Source organism: Bombus pascuorum, chromosome 9, assembly GCF_905332965.1.
Source record: "Bombus pascuorum chromosome 9, iyBomPasc1.1, whole genome shotgun sequence".
Classification (NCBI taxonomy): domain Eukaryota; kingdom Metazoa; phylum Arthropoda; class Insecta; order Hymenoptera; family Apidae; genus Bombus; species Bombus pascuorum.
The window spans coordinates 16,749,300-16,761,932 of NC_083496.1; the positions used below are offsets into that span (position 1 = coordinate 16,749,300).

General features: G+C 39.2%; 1 protein-coding gene across 2 annotated transcripts in view; it reads left to right on the forward strand.

The window, feature by feature from the left end:
- The window catches only part of LOC132911027 (homeobox protein orthopedia-like), a 28,613-nt gene extending 16,724 nt beyond the window's left edge, over window positions 1–11,889 (forward strand). Inside the window, exons 4-6 of one of the 2 annotated variants that reach the window (XM_060967352.1) lie at window positions 4,202–4,382; window positions 4,888–5,082; window positions 8,565–11,889. In XM_060967352.1, coding sequence (XP_060823335.1) covers window positions 4,202–4,382; window positions 4,888–5,082; window positions 8,565–8,893 — 705 coding nt within the window. In that variant the 3' untranslated portion in view covers window positions 8,894–11,889. The remainder of the gene's footprint in view (window positions 1–4,201; window positions 4,383–4,887; window positions 5,083–8,564) is intronic. The other variant, XM_060967353.1, reaches the window with a different exon arrangement.
- Window positions 11,890–12,633: the final 744 nt, after the last annotated feature.

The window sequence follows — 12,633 nt, forward strand, 5'->3', positions numbered from 1 at the left end:
GGAACATAATCTATCGTGTATCGAGGACTTTGAATTCCGAAACGATGGACAGCATAGGAATGAAAAATGATAAAAATTTTCTTAGTGTCTGTGAAAACGTGATTGAGTTTTCAGTAAGCGTTTTCGATTATGCATTTTACTTGAACGTCGGCTGGCACTCATCGTTGCGACCGATGCTGATTATTCGAAAGCGTTTGTGTTCGTTTCCACCCTCGCCGTGATTCCAGGTGCTTCCTGGGAACAGCTGCCGCGGCGCACGCGCCTCAGCAACGGCGATGCGGTGATTGATCAATTTTTAAAAAGCAATGTTCCTAATTGACCCGCCGGCCCGTCTCGGGCTCAGGTATTATGGCCACGAAAGGCATCCGTCGAGCAACCTTAGTCATCGAAAGGTGTGTTCTATGATTCGATCAATCCAGTTGCCTTTCCGAGACCCTTTACCTATTCCGAACACTTCTGACGGTGCTAACAGTCGGCCGCTTAAACTCCTTCGTTCAATGTCTTTTTATATACTTTAATCTTCGTTAATATCTTTATATGTACACGAAGGAGAATAATTTTTTGAGAATTTTTATAGAAGGGAAATAGTTTTTAAGCTATCGAAGGTAAAGTCTTGCAGTTTGCGCGTCGAAAGAATTTCATCTAAGATTGAAAGATCGAAAGATCGAAAGGCTGAGCTTTCAGCCAAGGTGCTGAAGGAGAAGTAATTTGCTCAGATTTATAATAAAAGTATCAAATTCTCATACACTCTAGTCGCCATGCATATCCAGAATATTTATGTGATTTTCCTACATAAATTTAGATTTTCAGGAATAGTTTCAGTTATCGAACAGTTGTGGCAAACAAAAATATAACATTTATGGGGGATTAAATATATCTTCTAAATTCCGTCTGGACAATCTTTTAACGTATGAATTATTTCAAAGGAAACGGTAAATGAGAATTTGTAGTAATCTCATTCTAAAAATTGTTGAATCCGACAATTGTGAATTCTTTTAAATTTGGAATAATACAATCATTTAGTTCTTGAAACGGTATAGCGGACCAAACAGAAGTAATCTCTTTGGTTATATACATGATGATGTTTAAAAGAAACTGCGAGCGATTGAAATAACATTTCATATGCAACGATCTAATATTTCTTTTTACCGACATTCCAAGTTTATGGCCCGAGATTTCCAGATAGTCGAGCAACAACCATTCCGTGATTATATTATGGATTGTGTAGTACATTGAGTAGAACTATAATATCATCTGTTTGACGTCGTTTAATGGCGATAGTGCATGATTTTTAAGATACATGAATTTAATGATCGCTGATCTATCATACTAGGTATGCAATTAGTACGGGAACATTCTCGCTAACCACCTTTGTCCGCGTGTCATCATAGAGAACGATAGTTTCATTCCTGTCATAGTGCGGCCAGTATCGTGATATATGTGTAATTAACACAATTTCATAGATATTCGTGATCATCGAAATGGGTATGCTTTACATAAACGTAGAACGATTCGACGATGACGATTATTAACAATGGTACGATAGTGTTTTATCATGATTGAATAAAACTGAAATAAAAGCTAACATTTACTCTATATTCCAAAGTTAATTAAATGGAAGATATATTATAGAACGAAGTATTATAACTACGACATCTCAATATAAATCCGAAGAGGAAACTAAACCGTTTCTAGCCATTTTCATGCGAAAGGATTACGATTATTATTTGTAACTAAGCTACGAACGTTTATGCATTTATACGAAATTCAGATATACAGAAACATATAGAGTACACGTGATATTCGAAAATATACAAAGCGTCGAATGTGAAATACTCGCTAAATGTCTTGAGAGTGAAGCAAATTTTTATTTACGTTTCATTTCTTTAATTTCATACGTAAAACGTGAATTTGCATAAATGTCCATGTCTATTCGTGACACTTTAAAAGAAAATTATTGAACAAAATGTTGCAATTCTGACGACAGAGAACAACAAAAGAGTTGAATCGATTTAGGTGACACAAACAACTAGTTTGGTGATTGTCCGGCGCTCAGCATCCAATATCGTCGACGAAAGCTCTCGTTTTGTGTGCAGTTATTTCGTAACAGGAGTCATTAGCATTCACCTGCGTTAATTAACGGAAGTTCTGGCGCACGTATATGCAGGATGCATCAGCCATGCGTAAGGGGTGGCAAAGAGGGGGCGGGAGGCGGAGGGGGGCCTTGATAATGCGGCATATATACATCGACAGTCCCTTGTGCTTTTTCCCTCTTTTAGTTTGTATCGTGAATGCTCACGTGCCGTGTAACAGCAAATTATCCACGGGCTTTTAGCTGTAGTTCTAGCGTAGTTGTACCGTGAAATCGGCGTAACCACACCCACGAATGCCGCAAGAAATACCGACAAGACGAAGGAGACCGAACAAAGGGGGAAACAGATTTTGCATAATTTTCGCGATGATTCCTTCGGTCAAGAGGGGAGCGAAACGAAGTCTTCCCAATTCGAAACAAGGATCGGTAGGATTTTACCGACGATCGTCATGTGTGAGATCTCGATGGATAGTATTATCGTGAAACGCTGCGCCAATGGTCTATAGACACCGATTCGATCCCAATGCACTTAACACCCATCCGGCTCTAATGCTATTCTCTCGTCACGAGCATTCATCCTTGAGTTGCAACAGACGTGCCAGATGTTCCTAAGCTCCGCCAAATGAAGCAAGATATCCCGACATAATATCCCAAACATCGAAAAGTAGCGTATCCCAAGAAAACATAAAACAAATCATGCTCTATTAAAAATGTTGCCAAATCTAAAATCTACGATCATCGAGTGTCATCTCGAATCTTTTAGATAATTCAAACTTTTAACATCGTAATCCTACTTACTTCACGCTATGCATAAGTACATCTTACCGTTCTAGCGTCATCTGAGTAAGATCAACGTGACACAAAATTCGCGCACAAATTTAGCATAGTAGTAACGCGATACGATGGCGGTTTTCATTCTATCGTGAAACTTAGCGGCTCGTAATAAACCGTCTTCGTTGGAGAAATCCGGCGATCGCTTTCTGGCAATACCTGGAGTACACTGGAGCGTGTAAATCCCATATATCCAATTAGATTCGTATAATCCCTACATGTTAGCAGAGGGTGTCTCCACCCCTCGGACTGGCTGGCTGTTTCGTTCTCTGTTGCCCCCGGAAGCAGCCACGGTTGCTCCCACAGGTAACGCGTTGCTACGTGTGCGTCGGAGGCGCAAGCGCGCATCGTACTCTAATGCTAAAGTACTAATTTATGGGCACATATGAGATGGCTATAGCGCGCTTTACCGTGCCAGGAAAGGGACTGTAGTCCGTGGAACAGGGTAGTGGGTGGGGATGTAGGACGAGGGTATATCGGAGAGCACAGGGGTGGGCTTTGCATGCGATATCAATAAATCAAGTCCCCGGGACCCTGGCAGCTTAGGGGGCCACTACGTGGCCAGAATCAACAGCTCATAACGTCGGCTAATAGCTACTCGCCGTGGGGTCGAAGATATTGTCGTAACGCCCAGGGACATCTTAACGTCTTGCCTCGAATTTGCTTTCGCGCGATCGTAAAAGAATGGCCCACCAAAAGAACATACTATTCCGAACACCACTTTAATTGTACCACGAGATGGCAAATTTATACGTATAAATTTATATGTAGAATTATGAATTTATATCGATGGACGACGAAAAACAAGTAACTATAAATAGTTCCTAATTTCTAGTTCTAGTTTTGGATTAATTTCAATTATACGATAAGATCAATGTTACGGGTGTTAAAAAATTTCACGTTTCTTGTTACGACTATCAAGGCTTGCGACTGTGAGGCTTACCTTCACTTGGCCGTGAAAGAATCGTCCACCAAGAGAATATACACAATACTAAGGACCACTATTAGTTTAATCGTATCGCGCATTGTAGGTAGCATAGTAGACGTAAGTGAATTTATAATTATAGACGAGATACAGAAACTATCGTAGGTTTTGATTTCTAATTCTGGTTTCAGATTCACTAAAAGGTTATATCCATAGTAAGATTAATGTTACGGGTATTAGAAGATCTTTCACTTACCTGTTACGACTGTCAGGATCAATGTCCTATCGGACAGAACAATTCGAATCTTCATCCACGACAGGATAAAGTTTGATGGCGTTTGTGCGTTTTCCAGGTGTGGTTTCAAAATCGTCGAGCAAAGTGGAAAAAACGGAAGAAGTGCGGCCCAGTTTTTCGTTCCCCGCCAGGTCCATTGCTGCCATCGCATGGCTTGCCTCCTTTTGGACCGATGAGTTCCGACCTTTGCGGTGCTGGAATGTTTAGTGGACCTCCTGAAAGATGGACAATGGGAACAGGTTAGTTGAGTGACGGTTATTTCAGTGAATTAATTATTTCCCATAGAATATATCGATACGACACATCTGTTTTTACAATTAAGATCGATCAAGGTTTAGAGTATCTTGTTAAATTCGTATCCCTGTTAAAATCGTCGGAAACGAAAGATGGAAAAGCGATGGCGAGTAGATTATTAAATCTACTGGCAACAAATTGCCCGGTTTTACATTAATTATATTCAATTCGTCGTGTCATCTCATTATCAGGCGTTTCGCACGCGGTTACGAGGGAGACACGTTGTCTTAAAAATTGGCGACAGTAGACAAAGTCTCGACAGTATTCCGCTTCTAATTTAATTCCGTGTGTCCATCGTGCTGGACGGGTTAAATTATCCGTACGTACCGTTGGTTTTACAGCTGTCCGACGATTCGTATGTGCCGTTCATCGTTCATTTCCTTGATCGACAAATCCCCACCCCTCGTTGTTGCCCTTTTTGAAACGAGTCATGCGGCTGTTTGATTAAAGCCGCTTGTTTTACAGGTCTTGGACAATTGGGACAAGGAGGCATGGGAATGGGTGGTTTCGGCCAAAGTTTAGGACAACTTGGTCAGCAAAGTACAGGGAGCCTCGGTTCGAGCTTAGGTCTTGGTAATTCTGGACTACCGATCAGCAGTCCGTCGCAGGCCGTCTATCAAGCCAGTTATGGTCTAAATTCCCTTGGTAAGTCAACCTTATACATAGATTATATTCACCTAACCTACAACCCAAAGAGGATTCTTTAGATGTAATCAAGTTCGTTTATTATAAGTAAGTTTGTCGTATAATTTTCTCTTGTTTAGGAAACTAGGTAATTCGTATTACCGGTGATAATGGCTTTAATAGAAATGGAAATTAATTGTCGAGTAAAAGCGAGTACTCTTTGTACAATGTTAAACCGCGAGTCGGAACGAATAGAAGGCCGATCATATTTATGCAATTTTAAATGACAACTCAACGTTTTACAACGCGTGATTCTATGAGGTCGTTGGAAACGGTATTCCAGGGATAATAAAGTTTTATGTGTTAGTCTTTAAAACGGTGATTTAGACTTGGCTCGATCACAAACGGATCTTTTAAGAGAGGAATATTTTGTCTATCTCGAAAAAAGACGAATATTAACGTGCCGGACAAACGCAAACGCAAACGCAAACGCTTATAGGCGGTTCGATAATCGTCTTGCCAAACTTTTGGACCGTGGCCCTCTAAAAAAGACGATGTGCAAACAGTATCGAGGAACCCGGTACCTCTTTGACGAAGTCGTTAAACGTTACGGTGCATTATCGCTCGAAGGGGTTATGCGCCTGCATGTAAGGAATTTGAGACAGAAACATAAACTCCGTCCTCTCGTCTGTTTACGCAGGCAAACTTCGAGCCTGGTCTCGCACCTAGGTGCGAGATCTTTCGCTGTATGTTTACCATAACATCCCGATGCAACCTGTCTTGGAGTTACGCTTCGGCTTATCCAGGGACCTTGTACCTTCGAAGTTGCTTCGGAAGACGAGACGTGTGTGAAATTCTTTGTCTCACAAAATTCTACCCATCGTACGAGTTCGGTCTCTCTTTCTCTTTCTCTTTCTCTTCCATCTTTATCTTTCTCTTTCTCTCAAATATACCGGTGATACGGCCGAAACGTTTTAAGAGAACATAGGCGCGAAGAAACTGAAGAAATGGGAAGACAAGTTCAACTATCGACCAGTTTTCTGTTTGTTTCGTAGTTACTTTGACGTGTGGTCATTAAAAAGGAAAAAGGAAGATTTAGAAAATGTACATAACGAAATAAGGGTTACTTTTTTTCTGACTAGATCTTATTAAACGGCTGTCCTAAAAATTCCAAAAATTGTCACAACGAAATGTAGAAGACGATCGCTATACGTTAGAAAAATTCCACCGTCTAGTATCTTTTTCGATTATCCGCTTTTATAGTTTGTTCAATAATTTATGATGTTATATCAAATCTAGAAATCACTAAATGCATATTGACACGTATAAATGGATTAATCCCGACAGATATACCTACACCGTCCTCTGCCGAGGTCAACAACACTTAAGATCACTTTCTGCAATATACATACATTTTTTTTAGAGAATCCTGCTATTCGTCGGATATCAGTTCTGGTTTCGGAGAGCTCGTACATACATAATTACTTCTTCAGCGACCAAACGATAATTGAAAAGGAATATTTGTAATTTGTAATAAGGGGAAGCAACGTTATAAATGCGTTGCAAAAAGTCATTAAAAGAAGATTCACAATCGGATACGACTTCATAAAGTTCTCAAACGATCTCCGTGTATCCCCTTTCGTATTATATTAGTATCATTCCCTGTCTAATAATTAGGTTTACCGTGTATCTCCCGATATCGTAGTATTCCAATGAGGCAACATTTTATCGAATCGGCGAGATTCTACTAGAAAGGGTTAAACCGTGTAGTGAAACTGGCTTTGTGTGTAGCACAATTTCACAATGTACGCAACAATGTGAGCGTGTCTGAAACGCGAACACGTACCTGTGTACATACGTAACACGTACAAGGTGTCAATTATCACGTATTATCGCCGCGGGGCAGGTAGCGTCAACCAAAAGGAGAGAAAAAAATGCCGTTCCACAGACACGTAATTCACCGTCCGTGTGATTCGTGTGATCTCGGTTTAAGGTGGACGCCAATACTTGCGAGCATGAGCCTGACCGCAGTCAGTTATCCGCTTTTACTCGTTGGTAATGCCTAGGGCAAACACCTTTTAGTGAAACGTCTTATTTTTTCGGTTTTCGATGATGATTAGCATCGAACGGTAGCGTGGCCGAGGTTTGCCGGTTTTCAAGTCGATTACGAAGCTCTATTTTGTTTATTCTCGTCTAGCAGCAGTGGACGAGAGAACGTCTATAAGGTGTGAATTAACGTGGCCGAAAATGCCCGATTTTCGAGTTACGCACGATCTCCTCGATTCTTTCCAAGTTCCTATAACAACGACCTATTTCCACGAATGGCATTTGCTTATTAAATCGATCATTCTTTCATTCGAAACTACGAACAATGGAATACTATTCTTAGCAATAAGAAGGATTCACGGAATAACTCGATACAGATCGAATAACTCGTCTCGGCGTTTCACGAAATTCTAAAAAATATATTTCACAACCCCGCTGGTTCGAATTGTCGCAGAAATAGACAAAGAAAGACTATATAATATCACGTGCGTCGATGCTATTAGCTATTCCATTCTTCATCGCTAAAAGGGGCGGGCACGAATAGTCCTCCGCAAACTTGTACTCACGCCGCAATACCGCCATAAAAAGATCCCTTTTCCCCGTTGTCTCTCGGCGAGCCCACCAACGTGGCGCAAGAAAAGGCGGAAACGACTTTACGACACCCGGTAGCACACCCCACGCACTTTGTAAGCCTACTGTATTAATATCTCCTGCGAAGAAAGGAAACGTTCTCTCGTGCACCTGCGGTATCGCACCTGTAAATTGCCATATCGCTACCTGGCCCGGCTAAGGCATTCTAGACTGACTATTATAGACAAACGACCAGATAACCTTAAAACGAGGTTTATAAAGTGAAGCGCCGATGATATTTATTTTCTATTATAAGCCTAGGTCCAATAAGCCGCAGACAGGCAGCCTTTTTCTCGCGTGTTGTTGCATCGCTAGGTTATAGTTATACAGAGGATGCATTTTCCGAAGAATCAAATTTCTTATGACAGTAGCTACATCGTTCTCTAGGTATTTCATTCGTCAGAAGGATAGTACGTCAGAACACGCATTTATCGTAATCACAGATAGCCTTACGGAGCAACGAATAATGCACACGTAGCGACACAATAACGTTCACCGCCAGATATGTGACAAAATATGCAGGTACATATATAGAATATATCGTATGAAGAGGACTGCAGAGGAAGAACATGATTCATACCTAAGCCACATTTTTGTTTCCTCTTATACCGTAGCAAATATAAAATAATAAAAGAATTTTATTCTAAATATGCAAATAAATATGTCTTACCGTTATTCTTAGATTATTCTTATAAGAAAAGGATATGACTCGTGCATGTATCACGTTCTTACAGTCCTACAGTGTGCGTCTGCATCGGGTCTTATTCGTAAATGAAAGAAACACAGATGAAAACAGACACTTGGAAATATGATATTGCAACTTTCAGGGGGTGTTCACGTGTCAGCGTCCCGGGGCTCGCCGCCAGGAGGATCCAGCGTGGGCGGTGGTCAGGGTGGCGGGTTGGGATCGGCCTTGAACTGCGGCCAGGGCTCGCCTGGAACGACTTCCGGCAGTGGAGGCGGAGGCGGTGGTGTTTCCTGCGTGGCCGCCGACGTGAACGCAACCGAGGCGTCGGATTGGAGAGGCGCCCACAGCATCGCAGCGCTTAGGCGTCGTGCCTCGGATGCGTCGCAGCAATACAGTCCACAGCCACCGCCACCACCCGCAGGACCTCCTCAATATGCCCAGGACATGGAGTACAATTCCGTTTACTGAGGCCCTGCCAGTTTCACCATTAACTCGACGATAAATCCTATCGGGGAAATGTTTCAAGGATTCCCTTCGTGGATGGTTCCGAACGGTCAACGTGCAGGGTAGAGGGTCGAAGTAACGCGTAGTAACAAGAGGGAAGGACACATTGTGCCAGGATGTTTCTCTCTGCTCCTCGTTATTGTTGCTCCACTCGAAAAGCATGTATCTCTGTTCGCCACGACAGGTGTACGATTTCGATTATTAGCGATTTCAACGATGGACAGCGTCGTAGCACCGGATTCTGTCCGTTGGGGGTGGTCCCGATGATGATAATAAGTATTCGTTGTTATGTTATTTTTATCCTCCAGTTATGTATGACTAAAGAAGAAGGGGAAGAAAACGAGAAAGGAAGAGGAGGAGGAAAAGAAGAAGTTTGGCGAAGGATTTCGATGTTACGTTAGTGGACTGACCGTGACAAAATGACAAAATTCTAGTTACACAATGGACATGTATAGAAAGTTTGTCACTGTTAGAAACTAAGTCAGCAACAACGAATTTTAGTTGTCTCTATGATGGTTATAGAAGACACGTACTCTTAATATTTGTTTCATTCTTGCTTGGCTGGGTCAATTTGCAATCATGAATAGGATTCAAGCGACTGTAAAATTTCAGCGGTGATGCTGATGTCTGTTTCTTCTGACAACCATACGTGTGATCGTGATATTTGAGAAAAGTGAGTCGTTGGACCGAACAAGTATGAATAAATATCGCGAAGGTCCTCGAAAGATGAATGTCAAACGCGTGAGTAACTAAGAGAAAAAGGCTTCGTTAATTAAAGATGTAACGTACTAGTGACTTCTTCGAGAGAATTCGTGTCATGCCGAAGCTGTGCAACGCTGAGAAAATGCAGTGATCACTTCATATAGCATACATATATTAACTTTATCACGGATACTCATCGGACGGTTTGCTACGTTTCATGCATTTATAACGTGGCTAATTCCAAATTTAAAGTTTCTATACCAATAATTCCATCATTATGTGTTATAGTTGAAACGGATGTGTTTGATTTTATCAATATTTTACAACTGTATGTAACGTTTACTTCGTCTACTTCCTCACGAATTACTTATAGGTAAATCGACCGATAGGTAAATCCGATGGAAATTTAAATCAATTGTACGAACGAGAGTTTATTTCAACATTACGAAATATCACCTTACATCCCATTTCGAAGAAATCTTGCGAATCATAAATAATAAATTCTCGCGCCGTGGCACGGTGTAATGAAAAAGTATACGACAAGTTATTATAGTATTACGTATGGCATTGTAAATATAGTAAAAAGATTGACGTAACAACTATGATTGATTATAATTATTACTATTAAATTTAGTAATATCACTGATAACTTTCTGGAGAAATCTAGTTCCGTTGGCTTACGGTTCCCTTTACAAACCTACTTTTAAAAACCAAAGCAACAGCACTTTCTTATAATTTTCTGCAAACCCGCTTCATCCAGAACTTGATTTTATTTCTAGCGAAATAAAAAGGAAGGGGCCTGTGCAACGATCGCTTTAAACATTATCGATTAAAACCAATAATTTGTATAAGTTGAATATGCAAAATGGCAAGAAGCTAATCTTTCTCTGTTCTCTTTTTATGCTTTGAACGCAAACAGGTTTCGTTCTTGAAGCACGTCGAAATGTAAGTAAATGGTGGAGAAAAGGCAACGTGTATTAAACAAGGAATTTCACTTGCTCCAAAAATACAGAGTGTGTGTGTGTGTGTGTGTGCGTGTGTGTGCGCGCGCGCACGTGTGTGTGTGTAACGTTGACTCTTGCACGAGAAGAACAATACAATTGAGTAAACTAAAATGCAAGTTAACACTTCCGCGTATTGCATTTCCCGAATACTATCCTAGAACGCTGCAAGCTATAGATTGTTTCTGTTGTTGTACACCGGAACGTAAGTTTTGTAAATAGAGTATACGTCTAACGATTAATAATAATTGAATATTGTAAGCGAACACGATATAATATTTACGAACGAACGTACGCAAGTATACTTGGACATTGTGATATTTTAGGCTCGCTGTTGCATTTTTCCTTTTTTTTTTTTTTTTTTTTTTTTTTTTTCGACAGCGACGAGCCGTGTACATGATATTGCAAGAAGAATAAGCGGTACCACATTAGTGATCGCGAGTGACGACGAACGTCGATTATTCTAGTTACGAATTTATGGTAGTCATAGGTAAAACTTAGTGATAAATATGAAATGAACGATATGCAGTTGTCAGTGTATTACTACGAAACGTATACGATTTTTAATGTACAAAAAAAAAAAAAAAAAAAAAGGAAAAAAAATAACGGTATAGCTGCGAGACGACGTCTTTTCGGAATTTCATCCTGCTGATACGATTTGTGTTCGGGATGAGATAACCTATACCCGAACTGATCTTAGCGATTCTTTTGTTCTCTTCTATTCCTCTTCTCTTGTCGCTCGTTTGTTTTTTTCCTCGGAATATTTTCTACACACCTACCGACTTGGACGTTTTTATACATATTTAAATAAAATTAAACACCTGCGTATACAAGACATTTACAAAGTGTCTCGCGAAATTGCGTTATGTCTCTCGTTGAATAGTACGAAAGATATAATATTTATTTATCGGCTGCGTGCGTGGATAAAGCGATTTTACGGAGATCGAGTCTGTCAAAGTATCGTGCTTGCTGGCAAATTGAATTAAATTGCATGAATATTTTACAACGATATGATTGATTGCGTATTCCGCGTGAACGTTCTCCTTTTTTCTTGGCCCGTACAGTTTACAAGCAATGAAATATATTTGATAGAACGTGTCGCAAAAGAATGGACTGACTTTATGCATCTTTAACACAAATCATTATCGTCAATGATCTTAATTAGTGATAAATAGAAGAATTTTAATTTTTATCGTTGTATAGTTGTGTATAGAAGACAACTAAGTGTGTAAAATAAATCATTATCAAAAAATCAGATTTCTTATATATCATTAATAACTTCACTGATCGAACCCTAAGCAATAATCTGACAAATGTTTACCAGAATACTTAACTTAATAGTACGAACGCCGTTTTTATTTGAAAATATACATTTTCATATATTCAAGGATACATACATTACGTTTGTGGCAATAGTATATAAAAATGTTCACAGGATATAAGAAAAATATAGAGATTAGAGAAAGTAGAAAAGAAGAAATATAAAGTAAGTTATATATAAACATTGTAAGTATTAGTACATTTAAAAGTACTAGAATACACAGTCTCAGGTACTAGAATAATACTGTCTTTGTCCAACACATTTGAATAAATGATAATTTGTTGATATTGATTACATAGAAAATTTTCCGACATAAATATAATAGTAATTATAAATTAAAATAATTATATATGTATACTGTTTTTCGTACTTTTAAAGAGATATGTCAATAATTTGTAATATATAGTTACATAATAATAATATAATTTATAAATATATATAGATATTAACATTTAATACATACAACTTAAGTTTGGCCATTTTTTAAGTGTTATTTGTAAGGCCATTATTATCAGGTATGGTATAATGTCGCGATAAATATTTTTTAAGTTAATTATTTCTATAAATTGTGAACATACATTATATATATACAATATATATATATATATTATCTATATAATATATAATCTATATATATATATATATATATATATATATATATATATAGATCTTTTTAACCT